The sequence below is a fragment of the Aptenodytes forsteri genome, unplaced genomic scaffold (genome assembly GCF_000699145.1).
Source record: "Aptenodytes forsteri isolate BGI_AS27 unplaced genomic scaffold, ASM69914v1 Scaffold15, whole genome shotgun sequence".
Lineage (NCBI taxonomy): Eukaryota > Metazoa > Chordata > Aves > Sphenisciformes > Spheniscidae > Aptenodytes > Aptenodytes forsteri.
Window position 1 is genome coordinate 4,371,698 of NW_008795129.1, and position 14,348 is coordinate 4,386,045.

General features: G+C 40.5%; 1 protein-coding gene across 4 annotated transcripts in view; it reads left to right on the top strand.

The window, feature by feature from the left end:
* Positions 1-14,348, top strand: part of GBF1 (golgi brefeldin A resistant guanine nucleotide exchange factor 1) — a 105,170-nt gene that overhangs the window by 66,094 nt on the left and 24,728 nt on the right. For 2 of the 4 annotated variants that reach the window (XM_009277699.1, XM_009277700.1), the window contains exons 7-17: positions 76-130; positions 1,593-1,691; positions 6,813-6,948; positions 9,222-9,451; positions 10,399-10,567; positions 10,754-10,965; positions 11,660-11,758; positions 12,176-12,370; positions 12,754-12,940; positions 13,402-13,542; positions 14,099-14,187. In XM_009277699.1, coding sequence (XP_009275974.1) covers positions 76-130; positions 1,593-1,691; positions 6,813-6,948; positions 9,222-9,451; positions 10,399-10,567; positions 10,754-10,965; positions 11,660-11,758; positions 12,176-12,370; positions 12,754-12,940; positions 13,402-13,542; positions 14,099-14,187 — 1,612 coding nt within the window. The remainder of the gene's footprint in view (positions 1-75; positions 131-1,592; positions 1,692-6,812; positions 6,949-9,221; positions 9,452-10,398; positions 10,568-10,753; positions 10,966-11,659; positions 11,759-12,175; positions 12,371-12,753; positions 12,941-13,401; positions 13,543-14,098; positions 14,188-14,348) is intronic. The other 2 variants (XM_009277702.1, XM_009277701.2) reach the window with 1 other exon arrangement.

A 14,348-nucleotide genomic window follows, 5' to 3' on the forward strand; every position in this document is an offset into this window, starting at 1 on the left:
AGAGCAGTCTATTTTTTTCCCGTTTTGTTAACCCAAGAAAGTTTATGTATTTTTGGCTTGTTCTTTGTCTTTCAGGTTGCCTCAGTTTAAAGAGGAGCCTAAAAGCTACATGGGAATGAATATGAAGAAGGTAAGACTCAGCATTGTGTTGGCTGTTCTGCTCTTGTCTAGGGCTTGCACTCATCTCTATATTGTTTGTTTTCACACTTGTGTTTCTTCATTCCTGCAAGTCCCTAGTTTACTGAAAGAGCATGTTTAACAGCATAAATGGACATAGCTTCATTAATTCTGTGGGATTAAGCCCACATAGTCCAGTAGTGAATCTTGTTAATGATACTGCTGCCTAAGTGAGTCAGTCTGGATTCTGGGAACAGCCATCAGCTGCTGTGGGCTAGAAAACCCCAGCAAGCTGTGGGACCTGATGGTGATGTCTTCTGATCATTTGCTGTCTTCTGCTCTCTCTCCAGCTTCTTTCTCATCTTTCTTCATTCACTACAGGTCTAATACTGAGCTCTTGGGGTGTATTTGTCCAGTTCTCCCTATGTAGAAAGGAAACTTTTTGAGGCTGGTGAAACAGCATAAAAACATTATGAAATGGGGCTATTGTAGAAAAAGCTTTGGTGGCTTCTAGAAAGGGGTAGCATTCTGTAGCGAAAACCTTAGTTCACATGGGCAATGCCGTCTCTATTAGCAGCCAAATCAAAGTAGACTGTTCTTTTTCTCCCTTTCCCTAAATGCACAATTTTCTGAGGGTGGAAGGTCCAGGTTTGTTCAACACCACCATCTCCCTCTATACAGTGAGGTTTTTAGCAGCTGGATTCAGTATGGCAAATACCATAAACATGACTGTGTGTGATTATTATTGTAATAATTTCTTAGGTGGAGGGAGGTCCACTTGAGGAACTCCATATGTACTTCTATACATATATATATTCTTTATACTCCATATAAAGAATGTCAATAAAAATACAGGATTCTACTGTTGAGAGCAACAGGACGGGAAGAAGAGTGCTAGAGAAGAAATAGCCACCTTTGAACTTACACTGAATATACTATTTATAACATTATAACTTCCACTCTGTTTTTACTTTTAATGAGTTGAGAAAAGTGGCAACATAGGGTAAATGTACATTTCAGAGCCAGTATAGCAGTGTTTTGAGAGACTGCATGCTTACTTGTAGGAATCTGAAACTAGCTTGGGGCTTTAGTTCTTGTCTAGTAACCTAATGATTGGTTGTTTCCCGTGCTGTGAAAAGTGGCAAGATTTGTGATGATGGTAGGCTGGCCTCAGGAAAGCTAAATGAGATCAGGCTAATGTACTGCAGGTATCAGAATTTGTCATGGTCTGTGCAGAGAAGGTGTAATGTGAAGATGAATTTGAATTTAGGAGGGCTACCCTTATCAAGTGATGGCTGCTCCCAGCACGGTTAAGTGATGCTCTGTCTTGTGTCTTGATCTGTGCAGTTACCTTGTACTGTCTCTTCGCTGTGCATGCCAGGAGCCTGCCCTGCAGCCTTGCACTCTGCCAGGTTATTCTTCTCTTTGGGTTTATTTTGCTTTGTTTAAACCATGCATTTGCCTATCTTTCACAGATCTCTTCATGTCTTCTCAACAAACTGGAGCTAAGTAGTGGGGAACAGCCCAAAGCCCTGAACCAATTAGAGAGGGTATTGCTCTTTAAGAACCTGAAGGTCTCTCTCTCCCTTCTTCCTTCTTACCTTGTAAAACACCACCTTAGAGATAGTTTTGTTGTGTGCAGCAAATCTCCCTCCACTCATATGGCACAGCATGGCTTTGAGGGACAATGCATGTAGCGGTTGCTTTGCAGTGTTGTGGCTGCAGCTGGGGCAGGCTTGGGAGGGAGAGACCCTTGTTTTACTGCAGCATTCAGTGTCTTGGTGAGTGCCACCTAAGATGCCATCACGGCATCCTCTGAAGGAGGGGAGTGGGAGGGCATGGGCAAGATTTGAGTCCTCTCTGACAGTGAAAAACTGAAGAAAAGAAACATCAAAAATGTAGATTGCTCTCTGAAGGCTCAAGTGTTGTGTGTCCTAGCTGTTGATCTTGTTTATAGATGTAGCAGCATACCTGAGGAGTCGCTTGACCCAGCATGCCTTAGACAGTTTTACTCAAGGTGAATCTCTGAGTTTTGTTACTTGGTACAGGACCACAGAGTTCAATGCTCTCTAAAGCTTTTTTGAAGGAGACTGCTGTACGTTTTCAACACCTTTGGCCATGTTTCTTCTGAAATTAAATATGGTTCCCAGCAGAGTATTTGCTAATGTGGGATGACTGAGGCTGAACTGAACTATGAAATGTGTTAGTCCCTGCTGGTTCCCCTAGAAAATACTCCTAAAGAAATATTGTAGGCCTGCAGATTGTTGGTTTTAGACTGATCATAGAAACCCTGAGAAACTAGCTTAGATGCAACCCTTCTCAGTTTTCCATATTCGTTCATAAACTTAATGTAGCTTTATTTCTTGTCTGCCCTTAATGCTATTTGGTGCAAAAGGAGCTGAACAGAACATTGAGATGCGTTTCCCATTCCTTTGTCCTGTGTCTGGTCAGGATAGTTTGGAAAGACAGCGGCTGGAGACTCACAGATTTATGCAGTTACACAGAAGAAAAGACTAAGAAATGTTTCCCTTTGCAGTAGAAAGTGTTGTAGCTAAACATTGGGTTCTGCGTTGGGAGTCAGGAGGAACCCAGATTTGAGTTTTCACAGATTTTGGGGGTGGATTGAGTTAATAGTTGCCTAAGATGCATAAATACATTTCACCAGATAAAGTTCATTAGTTGTTGCAGTGCAGGTAGGTAGGTAGGTGAGATGGCTGGACTGCATCGGTGTCTCCAGGACTTGGACCGTGGACTGCGTTCTCTCTGCATGCTTTTGTGTCTTGAACGCTACTTGGTGTGCTGACCAGTTCCATGCTGCATCTAGAATGAGCTCACGTTTTAGTATAATCACTTTAGTTACTAATCATTGGCCCCTGCCCTTTTCTCTTGAGGCTTACAGTATCTTATGGAAAAACAAACGAGTGCAGGTAAGGTGGCTTGTAGAAAAATGAGATCTCATGGACCTTTTAAAAAGAACTTTGTAGTATTACATTTTTCTTCACCTTCCTAGACCTTAGCTGGAGTTTTATTGTTAAAACCTCGTCTATCAAAGAAAGCATTCGGAGTCTTGTATTTTTTTTCATACAATTTTGTGTACATGTTTCTTTATGCAAAGGTAGCTCAGATAAATTAAATGGAAACTGTACTGAGTTCCAAGATGAATGAGCAGTAGCTCTGAGCTCACTCTCTCCTCTGATTTCTAAAGAATGGTTTTTAAATACTAACTTTAGTTGTTTTTTTAAACAATTTAAGTACAAGCTTAATCTAATCTGAAGGACATTGATAAGTAGAAAACTAATGCAACTATAATATCACTGAGCATTGGAGAGGGAAGGAGAGTTTTAGATGACGTTTAAAATTCAGGATATTTTAATGATCTATTAAATGCCATTTACCTGCAGCATTTAGTCAAGAAGGCAACCTTAGGTTTAAAATCTCAGCCTGTTAACATGCAACCAAGCTTTCTAGCAAAATCAGGAAATGCCTTGGCATTGAAGGTAAAAACAAGCATTAGAAATAGTTCCTTTAGTGAAAGACAAACTGTGTAAGTTTTTTGACATTTTTATACTTACATAAAAAGCAAGAATCATGGGATTGTTACATTTTAATTCAATACAAAATACAGAATGAAAGATGTTACTTTACTGTCCTTTAATACATGTATTGTTTTAGAATTCCCAAACTCAGTTTGTTTGTTAAAACAACATATAGCCCCTTGAGACTGGTGAAACATTTTTATGAAGCATTTCTGTTTGCTTCTGCAATTTTTTTAAGCTATGCAATTGTCATTGTAGTTTGCTATCTCTTATTTATAGGAGATAGCGAAAGAAAGAAAAAGGAGGGGGGGATGATATGGGAGGTAGTCCTAGGTAATCCTAGTAGGTAATTTTAATAAAAGGATACCTGTTTGTGTAGAATGTGGAATACTGGATGGTACGAGATGGAAAAGACCTACTGGGTAATCTCACTTGCCTGTTAAATTGTCGGGGGGAAATACCCACCCACCCCAAAAAAAACCACCCCAAAAAAACCCCCACCCAAAAAAACAAGTAAACTTCTATTCTTATCTGAATGCTTTATACTTTGATTAAATGTTTGGGATTCTTTAAAAATCAACTGAGTCTTTTTGCTTCCCTGACTAAATGGTTTCCCATCCATGTGAGGCTGTTGTGACTCAGTCTCTGGAAGATGGTATGGGTTCATCAATGTAATGACAGATGGGCATATGTCCTTTATGAAACTCAAGAGGAGAAATCTTGGAGTTAATACAAAGCACAGGGCAATCACTAAAAATGAGTATTGTGTCTGAGGAGAAGTGCTTTTTCGAAAGGGCTAGTGTTGAACTGAGATGGTTTTGGTGTTGTGTGAAAGGGGAGATCAGAAATAGTAATTAAATCGTCAGCTTGAACATTCTGATAGGATGGTTCAAAAGTTACCTGTTTCTCAGGAGCATGACTGAGGGTTACGGGAGCGGGACTGACATGTTAGCTCCTAGCGATATCTTGGCTCCATTTTGCTGATTCAATTCTGTGGCCTCTCCCCCCATTTTTTATTAGCAAGAAACTTTTTACCTGGCAAATCATGGCAACATGAAATAGTAGCTAGAAGCAAAGTCTGTTATGTTGAAATAATGTGAAACAGACTTTCTTGGGTTTAACACATAATGCTTCCAGGTTTCCTTCCTACTTGAAGTAGTTTGGTACAATGAACCATAAGTCTTCAGATTTTATTTTTATAAGTTACTGAAAAGGGAGGAAAAAAAAAATGTCTATTTCTAGAATAGTTGGTAGGTAAAGTAAAACTACCTGGTCTAATTAGAAGCTTAAGCCTTTAATGAATAAAACTATTGGTAACATTTAAGGCTCAGAGATATTTTTAAATGGAAAGGGAAACAAATAGAGGTGAAACATTAGGAATTGGCAAGAATGAAAGATAACACGTTTTATATAGCCCTATGAAGTAGTAAATAGGGAAGATGAGAGAGCTGACAATTTTTACATGAAAGGATTGTGATCCATAAGCATTTTAAAACACTTTGAAATCTGCAAAATTTTGGTTTTAGCTGCGTGCTTTTCACATGAGTGTTTGCCAGAAGCTGTGATTTAGAAGGAGATGCTTGCTGCAAAATTTGGAAGAAATAACAAGGAGCAAAGTAATTCTGAGTGTTGTTAATTAACAAGCTCGAGGAAACTGTAGCATAGCTAAAACTTGGGGATTAGCTGTCAAACAAATAGAATTTGTGGTGCGAAGAAAAGTTACACCAATGGTTTACTGCACTGGGACATAACATTTTCACAAGCTTTGTTTAAATGAGAAAAATTACAGGCCGTGTACAACGAGTTAGAATTCTAGCTGGAAAAGGGAAAGAAACAGAAAAACAGTAGCAGAACCTAGCAGGCTTATTGGCATTTAAGAAGAGTAGTAGCTGGAAGGAGGCAAGTTGCAGAAAAAAGAAGAGACTAAAGAATATAGCCATCTTCTAGAGAATTTAAATCTGATGCTAGGGATATAAGAAATAAGGAATATTATAGCCTAAAATATAACTTAACTATGATAAATTTACAAAGAAGAATACCAATTAGGGACTGGTACTGAGACTTGCTGAATGGTTTCCACTACGTGCAAGGTACCTGTTCAGTGGTTAAATTTTCACCCTGAATTGAAGAGGTCTGACAGCATCAGAAAAGTTGCCTGCAGCTACCAAACCAAAGAGTAAGTGCAATCTTGCACTTAGAGGAACTTACTTTAGAAGGAAGCTGTTTTCAGGCCTGCTGTTGCCATTGTCAATGTGACTAAATATTGTATTGTTTTTAGGAAGTTCTGGAGCGTCTGTGCGTGCCTGCAATAGCACTGCAGCAAGTGCCACGCAGTCTGCATTGCTCCTACTGTCATTCTTGTTTGCCGATCTAAGATCTGTATAAGAACTAGAAGTAGGATCCTGGTCAAGAAAGATGTCAAGGGTTAGGTTAGATTTAGATCTGAAGAGGAGTAATGACAGAAGGCAGGTGAAAGCAGAATACGGTTTGTTTCTAAACCGCTAAGGTGGTATTTGCAATGTGTCATGCACCAGGAGCGAGTGGAGCGTTAAACACTTGTTAATAGTGGAAGTTACCTGGAGGAGAGTGAACATGGCATTGCTACGAAGATGAAGAGTGAATTGAGACGAGAGATAAGTGACAGAGCTGCAGACTGTGCAGCGTGGGACTGGGTGCTCAGGCTTCATTAGCAGCCTTCTTGTATAGATGGTGAAATTTTATTTGAACGTCAAACCGAACTAGTACTTGCTTATGTACTTTAATTGATGCCCTTCAGAAGTCTGGAAACATTGGCAAAAGCAAAGAGATTTGACATGTGCCTGTAGGTCTAAGAGAATTCTTTATCCTAATGCAAAGCTAGGTGGTATTGGTAGGCAAGAGGGGAGTGCTGTGATAATTGAACTGTTAAGTATATATTATAGCAGAGTAACTGCAGTGAATTGTCCCTTGATTCAGGCGTGGAGTGTTGGCTAATATGTGGGTAGTAGGGAGTCGGGCTGGTTTGCATGATTTTGAGGTGCTGATTAATTTGTGTGATACATTTAAGCGCTGTTGCCTGACTTTGAGGGTTTTGAGACAGCCTTTTTGGGTTGGCTTGTGTAATCTGTTGTGCTATGTGGTTTTGCTATACTGATATTCTTAATGATATATGGTTTTCAGTTGAAAATGAGAGCTGGAGGAATGAGTGAATCATCAAAATGGAAAAAGCAGAAGAGATCACCAAGGCCTCCTCGCCATGTAACTAAGGTCTCTCCTGGGACAGAACAACCAGCAGCCAATGCTAGTAACATCACAGGTAAGTTGCAATCTGTTTCCAGAGACCAGACAGCATCCATTCTAGAGCTTTTTTGGAATCTATCTTTGTTTCATTTCTCTTAACGTGTTGTTCTGCATTAGATTTTTTTTATATTTGTTCTCAGTGACTATAGCAATAAAACATATCATAGCTTTTCAGGTCCAGGAGAAAGAGTTTGAAGGAGATGGAACACATGTTGATGGAGGAAAGCATGGTCCTGTGGCTAACTTGACAGCATTTCTCTGCCTTCAGTGTGCTTACAGGGGTAGTTTGTACAAAAGGGAATGGGGACCTGAAGAGGTGGCTGAGGTTATGGGCAGCATGTGGTGCGGAGGAGTTGGAGGGTGCAGCAGGTGCATGGAAGAGATTGAGAACAAGAATACTGGCAAGAGGAGAGCTAAGGGGAATGGAGCTGGGGAGAAGGTTTCCTGCAACAGGAGATTGCTGACTTAAGTGATGTATTCTTTCCTGTGCTCCTGAAGGGTGTACCAGAGGGTGTGGGTGTGATGGTAACGAGGGAGGAGCAAAGTGTGACTGGAGAAAACATACAGGTAGAACTGAGGGATGTGCAGAAACCTAGGTATCAAGGATGGGTGAATGAACAGATCTCTCACTACAGATGTAACAGCTGAAAGTGTGCACCCGCAGTCCATGAAATTTGAATAAAAGGCTACACTTATTAAGGGACAGGGAAATACGGGGTGTGCTTACGACTCTTATGTAGGGGAAAAAGTAGAGGGAACAGCAAAAGTACCTCAAAGGGGATTGTGTGCAGGAAACTAATGGGTATACGCATGAATCTTTTTTTCATGTGCTTTGATTCAGCCTGCAGAATTGATACATTATGTGACTAGTGCTGTGAGCTCAAGAATATAATGTTGGGGGGCTTCCATATCCTATTGTTGTATAGGAGTAGACTGACTAGTTATAACTGTTTTTAACCTCTTCTCTGGATAAGTGAGTCCCTCTGGCTGCTAAGTACTCTGTCTCTTGTGCACTCTACAGTTTGATGGGTCAGACATAAACGTTAACAGTGAAAGGAAGCAGACAGGAAAATTGAAACAATAGCTGTGTAAAATACCTAGTTCTGACACTTACTCTGTCACAGGAAACTATTCAGTGTAGTGTGAACAATTCCAAGTGTGTTTCTACACAACAGCATGATTGGTGAAAACTAAGGACATAATAAATGCGATCAAATTGCATATAACTCAGAACATCCATCCAGATGAGAACTTATCCCTACGTAAATCATCATTATATTTAAGTTTCCAAATAGATACTAAATACAGTTAAACAGTATTATAACTCCTGTAATGTTTTAGAGACAAAGTTGAATTGTGTTACAAAGCACGTCATTAATTCTGACCTTGTAGTGCTAGGTAATATATTAATTGTGCTTTTTAGGCCAGAATCCTGGCTTAGCAGGTGAAGAAGAAAGGATTGCAAAATTGATCGTGTATCCCATTTCATTTCTTAAAAAATCAAGTAATGTCCTGCTACTTACTTAAGACATTTCCAAAAATAAAGTCAGCAATAAAACACCACTGTGCAAAATCATACACATTTCACATGTAAATTCATAACAACTCTGGTTTGTGCCTTTATTTTATTACTGTGCCCTGCAGTATATCTTCTCTTTTTTTAAATATTTGTTTTACATTTTTTAAATTCCTCAGAACCGTAAGAGCTGCAAATACGTGGGTTTCTTTTAAAGGAAAACTTAGATTCTTGGAGCACTATCTCATATATAGAAAAAGTAAAAATACTTCACTGCTCTGTTTCAGACCCATATTGCAATTCCATTTGTTCAAGGAGAATTAAAGAAATAGGTCTTGCCTTCCAATCAAGTTAAAAATTCTCACTTTGAAGGAATGACAAACCCTTGATGCAAGTCTTTAAAGTGGTTGTGCCATTGTATCAGAGTGAAAACAGTCCAAAAGGTGTACTTTAGATTTCTTCTTAATTACAGAAACCCTCTGTACCCTTTATCTAACTGTGAATTATCTTATTTGCTGAGTCTGTTAGATTCCAACTATTGTATTTTAATTTCGAGAACTGCTAGTATCTCACCTGTTCATCTATTTGATTCATTAATACCTGGCAAAAGAGAACTTAATTTATCTGCGTTCTCTACATTAATGTGTAACTATCCAAGATCATTTGTAGTGTGAAGTAGTAATCAAAGTAATTCTTTGTTGCTGTATTCAGTGTATGAACTTGTGGTTGAGGGACAGAATAATATTGATCTTTTTGCTTTTGTTTCTCATCAGCAAGCGGAGTTACTTTCATAGATGCTCCTTCTCCCAGCTCCTCTGGGAGCTCAGAAAATGTTTCATCTGCAGTCAGTGCTGCTACAGACAGTGGTTTGGAGTTGTCCTCACAGACTACCTCCAAGGAAGACCTGACGGACTTGGACCAAGTCGCTTCTTTGGGACTTAATGCAGGAATGCCTGGAAATGAGGCCAAAGTGACTGAAAGTCAAAATCAGCCTGAACTCCAGGTACATGGATGTAACATAAAGAAAAGTTCTAACTCCCAGCATAATCCGTTGTGGATTTAGCACACTTACTCTCTCTCTCTCTCTGTTTGGTCATAGTGTTTATATTCTATTTCAAGGCTTAGGGTCAGAATAAAACATCCTTTGCTGTAAGTGGTTTGTAAATTCACAAACATTCATTCTTTGTTTTCTCTTGAGACCATCCCCATTGGCTCAGAAATTATAACTGTGCAGCCCAACAATGCACCTACGTATCTAGTTGTACTCCTGCCAATACCATCAATCTTAATTAAAGGAGAAACAGTTAGAGGGAAACATAGAGGAAATCTGCAGGAGAGCTCATTTTACTATCTTTAGTGAACAGTTTTTCTTGAGTTTGTAGAAATTCAGCTGTTGGTGTTTGTGCATGTGCATTGCTGTTGCTGTGAAATATAATGAACCTGAACCAAGGCCTTTGTTAAGTTTTCCTCCATGTTGTCTCCACTTCCCCTGCAACAGTAATACTGTTGAGAGGATAGATTAGAGCTGCAAGGAGCCTTTTAGAGCTGCAGATACTTTGAATGGTAAAAATGCAAAGAAGATGTAGAAATAGTGTGCTGAAATTATGTAGCATTTAAAACCAAAAAATGAGCCAAATCCTAACCTCAGGGGCAGTAAGAACTGACAGGTTATAGGAGTATCTTCAAAGTAAAGTCCTTAGTCTCGCAACCTAGAGTTATGTAAAATAGATAAGAACTAGATGGAAGTGAAAGGGCTGAGAGGGCTGCAGATTATCTAGAGGCACCCTTTTCTCTTAAATTTTGTTTTCTTGCTCCTCTTCCATGAGTGACCTGTGTAGTTTTAATAGTTCTGAATGAACTGTGAACAAATAAGCCTTTCTTTTAGCTTGTCTAGTGCTTGTTAACTCTTGTTTTGCTTCTTTTGTTCTCAACTGACTGATATCAATAAAGAATGAAAGTCTGAGGGAGGAGAAGATCCAGTCAGCTTCTGTTGAGTCTATCCCTGAGGTCCTAGAGGAGTGCACATCTGTAGCAGAACATTCTGACTCTGCCTCAGTTCATGACATGGACTACGTAAATCCCCGAGGAGTACGTTTTACTCAGTCTTCCCAAAAAGAAGGTGAGAGGTGGGCAACGTTGCTAAAGTCCTTTCTCCTTTCCACTATTCTGTTTCACTTTCTGCTAAGAGGGTTCTAAGCTCTTGTTCCTCAGCTGGTCTGTAACACTTTCATTTGTAACACTTGATAGGCATCTGCAAAAAGCAAAAGCAAAGCTAAGAGTGCTAATCTCTCTCATTTTCCTTTAGGAGCAGCACTGGTCCCGTATGGACTACCATGTATTAGAGAACTGTTCCGCTTTCTTATCTCACTCACCAACCCCCATGACCGCCACAACTCTGAGGTGATGATCCACATGGGGCTGCAGCTGCTAACTGTTGCCCTGGAGTCAGCACCCATTGCAAACTGCCAGTCCCTCTTGGGACTTGTGAAGGAGGAGTTGTGCCGGCACCTATTTCAAGTGAGTCTGGCTTATGCGAGCATGGCATGTGGCACTGGGGAGTAAGATACTAATTTGGATCAAAGAGTCTATTGGAATTCAATATTCTGAGGTTTGGCAGGTCTCAATCTTCAAATAAGCTCTCTGCTGCATTGCAATGAGGGTTCTGAATTGCACCAGTGAAACAGTGCTGTTGCAAAGCCAGAGAGGTTGTCATGTGCTATTTTCTTCAGACCAGGGCCAAGAAGGATGAAGGTGATTTGAATGAACTGTTACTGTGGGATAACACTGTGTTTTGATTTAATTGGTTTTGAGGTAATCATGGGTGCAAGTTACCAGCTTAGTAGTAGGCAGAAACTTTGGAGTACCAAGCTATTAATTGCGCAAGGGTCATCTCAGAGGCAGGTTTTCTCCCAAGTTCCTTCTCCACTAAGAGGATCTGTGGACTTGGCAAAAGAACAAAGTTGTAGTAGGAAAAGTGCTACCACAAGCAGAAGGGAATTAAGTATATTCATCCTCACTAGCAAAAAGTGAGACCAGTAGGTTGAATAAAGGATTGTTTTTTGAAATACCATTGCTATGGGAGGTGAACTGTGGATCTCGAGGCTGTTGCAGGTGATGCCTGCAGTGCCACAGTAGGCACATACTTATAGCACATAATGACTAGCCTTTGTAATTCTTAAAGTTGTTTGGGGTTTTTTTGTTTCTTGTTCAGCTACTGAGTGTTGAACGGCTCAATCTGTATGCAACCTCCCTCAGGGTGTGCTTTCTTCTCTTTGAGAGCATGAGAGAGCATCTGAAGTTCCAGCTGGAGGTGAGTTTTTTTGAGTATCACTGGATGCCTAGTAATAGTTTCTTGGACTTCAGTTAAATGCATGTAGCTAGGCAGTAGGATACAGTCTATATATCAACTTACCTTTGTATAAATGACTCGGTGGGTTGTGGGTAGGCTGTGTAGGCCTTTTCTTGTTGGATAATAAAATGTCTTTGAGACTGGTGTACTGCACTGCCTGCCTTCATACTGTTTTTTTAGAACAGTAAACCCAGGTGCACTGAAATGGTAGAACTATTTGAAACCTTTCTACAACCTCCTTCAGAACGAGCCATCATTAAAGATGGAGTGTCATGTGGGAAGATGAAGCTTCAATCTATTTCTGTAGTCCTCAAAGCTATTCACTGTCCTGCTTTCTTTTTTCTTTCCTTAAACTGAGCTGCCCTGTGTTTCTGCCAGATGTATGTCAAGAAGCTGATGGAAATAATCACTGTGGAAAACCCAAAGATGCCCTATGAAATGAAGGAGATGGCTTTGGAAGCCATCGTTCAGCTGTGGAGGATTCCCAGTTTCGTGACCGAGCTCTACATTAACTACGACTGTGACTACTACTGTGCCAACCTCTTCGAGGAGCTCACCAAGCTGCTCTCCAAGGTGCTGAACGGCGGGCCGGGGGCTGCCGGCCTCAGCGGGCTGGAGGGGGGGAGCAGCGGGGTGCCAAAGGGGCAGCCAGTAGCTCCGAACGAGGGGGAGCGCAGATGCAGAACTTAAGAATGGGAGTGGTCGAAAGATTTGGGGTGAGTCGTCTGTAGAGATGAAGGCCATTTAACATTTGGAAGCAGAAGAGAAAAGCATAGCCGTGATGCTTTAATAATGTCAGAGCAGATAAACCATTAAGTATATGCTAGAAAGCTTTGTGTGAAAAGTTTAGGGTGTTCTGTTGTATGCTGTAGGCTTCCCCAAGCTGTGGGGGAAACTTCCCCCATTATGGTGAGAGAGGCATGAAAGTTGACTAATACTTACATTTTATTTCCCAGAATGCCTTCCCAGTTTCTGGACAGCTGTATACTGTCCATCTGCTGTCTCTGGAAGCATTGCTGACAGTTATAGATAGCACTGAGGCACATTGCCAGGACAAAGTGCTGAGTAACATACATCAACAAGAGAAGGAAGTTGTCAAATCCAGCCCAGAAACCGTGAACAGCACCAAAGAAACAAGCAATAGTAAGGCCCCTTTCTTTGATATTTTGATATTAAGCTTAGTCTTGTGCTAAACTTGCAGATCTCATTTTGGTAGCTGACATAGTAAGCCCCTTAAATACACGTTTTCAGTCTTCCTGTTGCTGTTAACCTTGCTATTTGTAAAATTTACAGATATTAAAATGTGCCCCTCATGTGAAGCTTTATATAAAGGCCAAGTCAAGACTGGCAGTCACAACAGAAGGAGAGTATGCCTTGGAATTCATGTAGACAAAATACTGAGGGTACTGAGGAACCGCAGTTACTGGGGCAAACCTCCTTTGAATAAGCACATGTTCAGTTTTGAATAAGCACATGTTCAGTTTAGAGTGATCAGTTTGTTTTTTCTCTGTTGCTAGCTTTTTCCTTGTCTTTTATAGTTTTGCTTATGTATGGGTTTTGGTTTTTTTTGTTTGGTGGTTGTTGTTGTTTTTTAACTTTTACAGATAATGAGAGAGTACTCAGTGAGGGAAAATCTTCCAGTGCAGTCTCAGAGCCAGCTGGGGCATGTCCTCCCACCAGTGGGTGCCTTCTGGCTGACCAGATGAAGGAGGGCTGCATGGAATTGGAAGGAGGAAGTGAGGCAGGTAATAGTCTCCGTGGTACCCTGACACTCTGAGTGTGTATATGCTGAGAATGGTCCTGACATTTGCTGACTGATCCTGCTATAATATAGACCACTGTAGCTATTGTGTGTTCAAAATTAGGAGGAGGTATGTGGTGAATATTTGTTTATTATATGTGTGCTATATATGCCTACTAACTGTTGCATTTCTTCTGGGAGGGGGTTAGGTCTGGTGGGTCCCTTTGGGGCAAAAGTGTGTGAAATTCATACCAGTGCTTAGTATTTTTAAGGTAGTCAAGGGCTCTCCAGGGGATCAGTAATGTAGGTAGTTAAAATAGCCAGAAAATTAAATCTTGTGGATGTGTGAAATTGTCCAGGACAGGAACCTACTATGCAATTACACTGAAGAAAATGTGGGTGGGAGGAATGTAGTAATTGAATAGTAGGAGTGTGACTGCCATTTGCAGGGCAGCACATTGCAGCAAGGCTCCATGACTGAAAGTTATGATGGGACACTATAGTGGGCTGAGTGCTACTCTGGGGATAGGTTTGACTGTAATGACACTTTGTCCTTCTAGCTGAGAAGAATATCCCCAGGAAGCCTACTCGATTTTCTTGTGTCCTTCCAAGCCCTCAGGAACTTATGCAGATTAAGAACAAAAAGAAGGTATGATTTGGAATATACTACAAGTGGATCTTTGAGTGTTCTCCTTGTTTCCCATCCCATGTGGGCTTTGCATGACTGGTCATATCTCAGAAATTTTGAGTTCTAGTCTCTGCTGATAAGAATTAAATAGTCACTGAAAATCCTGCTACACAGCAATGATT